At 36.4% G+C, this 2,500-nt stretch overlaps 1 protein-coding gene across 1 annotated transcript in view; it reads left to right on the top strand.

Annotated features, from left to right (window-relative positions):
- Window positions 1-2,500, top strand: part of LOC113809476 (uncharacterized) — a 14,593-nt gene that overhangs the window by 4,285 nt on the left and 7,808 nt on the right. The window contains exons 3-4 of the mRNA XM_070138346.1: window positions 616-736; window positions 2,129-2,205. Of these exons, the coding sequence (XP_069994447.1) occupies window positions 616-736; window positions 2,129-2,205 (198 nt within the window). The remainder of the gene's footprint in view (window positions 1-615; window positions 737-2,128; window positions 2,206-2,500) is intronic.

Raw genomic sequence — 2,500 nt, forward strand, 5'->3', positions numbered from 1 at the left:
TGTTTGTTTTTGTTTGTATGATAGATTGAATGTTTGTTAATTTTTTTTGTGTGCGAAGAATAGGTGATGTTTTTATATTTCATTACTATTATGATTGTTATTTATAGATTTTTTCTTTTCGTTTGTATGATGGATTGGATGTTTGTTTAATTTTTTTGTTTTGTTTTTGTGAAGAATAGGTGGTATTTTTATATTTCATTACTATTATGATTGTTATTTACAGATTTTTTTTCCACATCGTTTTGTTATATGTATTTAGGATTTTTTTCGGATGTGTGTCTGATTTCACTATCTCATGACTTATCATTATTCATATATTTTCCCCTCGTTTTATTAAAATTGGTAAGATTTTTTACCGTAATTTTATATTTTGTCTTATTTCACTTATTATAGAGATGTCGGACTTCATGTACCTTCATCTGTAACCACATATAACATAATGAGTATAAATGAAACATATTATCATCACTAATCATAAAAATACAAACAAATCCTCCTTTGATAAACCATGCAATTGACATTTCATTTATCTAGAAATCATACATAAAATGACATTTTTTTTTTTTTTTAACGTGGCGATAATAAGGTCGATTTTGCTTCCGTTCACCCTCGCAGACTGCTCGTGTGCGTGGAGGACGGGGTTCGAATCCCTCAAGATCAGCATTTGCAAATTGTGAAGATACTAAGGACCATGCTGAGGAGATTTCGCTGCCTCCTCCGCCGGGATGCTGCAAAGGTGAGAAGCTATATCATTAGAGTGTTATAGTATTATAGATGTAGATGTTTCTTGTATTACTTGTAGAGAGAGATATTTGATCTTTTTTGTTTTATTGATCTGGTCATTCATGTATCCCTCACCATCTTTATCATCACCATCATCGTCTTCATCATCACCATTATGAACATTATCGTCATCATCATTATCATCACCATTATCAACATTATCGTTATCATCACCATCATCATTACCATATTCACCATCAATATCAATGTCGACATTAACTCCGGCGAGAACCATAGCTAGATGGAGGAAAGGGAAGACTAAGGGTTGTCAAAGGGAGTTAAAAATATGGCAAAGGGAGTTTAAATGGCAAAGGGAGTTCGCAAAGGGAGTTAAAGAATTGCCTAAGGGAGTTCAAAGAATGGCAAAGGGCTTTCAATATATGTTCAAAGTGTCTTAAATGTGTTCTAAGATATCTCTGGTATATCTGAGAGGGGTAAGGGCTGAGTGTGTGTATCTTAGACGTTGGAATGTCTTAAGGAGGCTCAAGGTGTGTACAAGAGAGGCTTCGGAATGCCTAAGGCAGTGTTGTCCAAACTGGGGTCCGCAACATAGGTCATAAGGGTACGTGAACAAACATTAAGTTATGTATTTTTAAAGCATTTTGTTATTAAAACTTTTTTATCGTTTATTAAATTCGAATTTATTGACCAACACTCCTACAATGCAGTCTTTTCATAATTAGTATATTATTTGCATTATAAAACAGTTTGTTTAGTCATGGTGGGCGGGAGAGGGGGTACGTAACGGTACAAGAAATAAATAAAGGGTACAATAGGCGAAAATGTTTGGACAACACTGGCCTAAGGGGTCGTAAAGCATGATCAAATGAATTCAGGGTGTGTTATGGGATCCATTGTGTGTCCAAGGAGGTTCTGATACATTTGGGTCCAAGGAGTATCTAAATGGGTCCAAGGTGTGCCAGAGGGGTTCAAAGACGTGTTCAAAAGGTCCGCGGTGTATTCAGGGGTCTCAACGTGTGTCTAGATGGGTTCCAGGGGAGCGCCAACCCTCTCTTGGTACACCTAAGGTTGAGGGGTTAAGCGGGGTTTCTCCCATGTTCCAGAAGTCGTCTCCTGCAGCCTCATTAGGAATGCTTACGCTCCGATCGCCTCCGTAGAAGTCCTTACGACGAAGCTGGCCATCTGTATATATGTATAGGGTATCAAAGGGATACGAGCGCGGGAAGGGACGACAACGAGTTTATTCCAAATTTTTAACCGTTAAATGATGCCAGATTTTTTTTTGCATGTATCAATTTGCCTGAGTTTTGTGTTTTATTTTTATTTATTTTTCTTCTTTAAATCAGTATCTTTCTCCTTATTAATCCGTTTGATGTCTCTGCAGGGTTGGCTGACAAACCAGACTGAGCTGATTCAATCTTTGGCAGTTCATTTTTTAAAGAATGTGATACTATCGAGCAGGTTAGTTAAAATTCCCTTTCTCACTACCAATATATTTTTTTCAGTTTGTCATATTACTTTCCATGAAGTAATATGATAAGCTATTTACTTCAGTGATTTATAACTTCATTTTCATATATATTATGTAGCACTAATTAATCCATTGATCCATTAAATGCAAAAAGTAAAAGAAAAATTGGGGAGTTTTCCAGACGTAAACAATGCAGGCGGAGAGAGACTTGAACAGGGCATAGGGAAGGCAGTGCAGCAAGAACTACGTATTTTAGAAGATGGAACTGTTGCATAGGACAGGCTG

The sequence above is a fragment of the Penaeus vannamei genome, chromosome 24 (assembly GCF_042767895.1).
Source record: "Penaeus vannamei isolate JL-2024 chromosome 24, ASM4276789v1, whole genome shotgun sequence".
Taxonomy (NCBI): domain Eukaryota; kingdom Metazoa; phylum Arthropoda; class Malacostraca; order Decapoda; family Penaeidae; genus Penaeus; species Penaeus vannamei.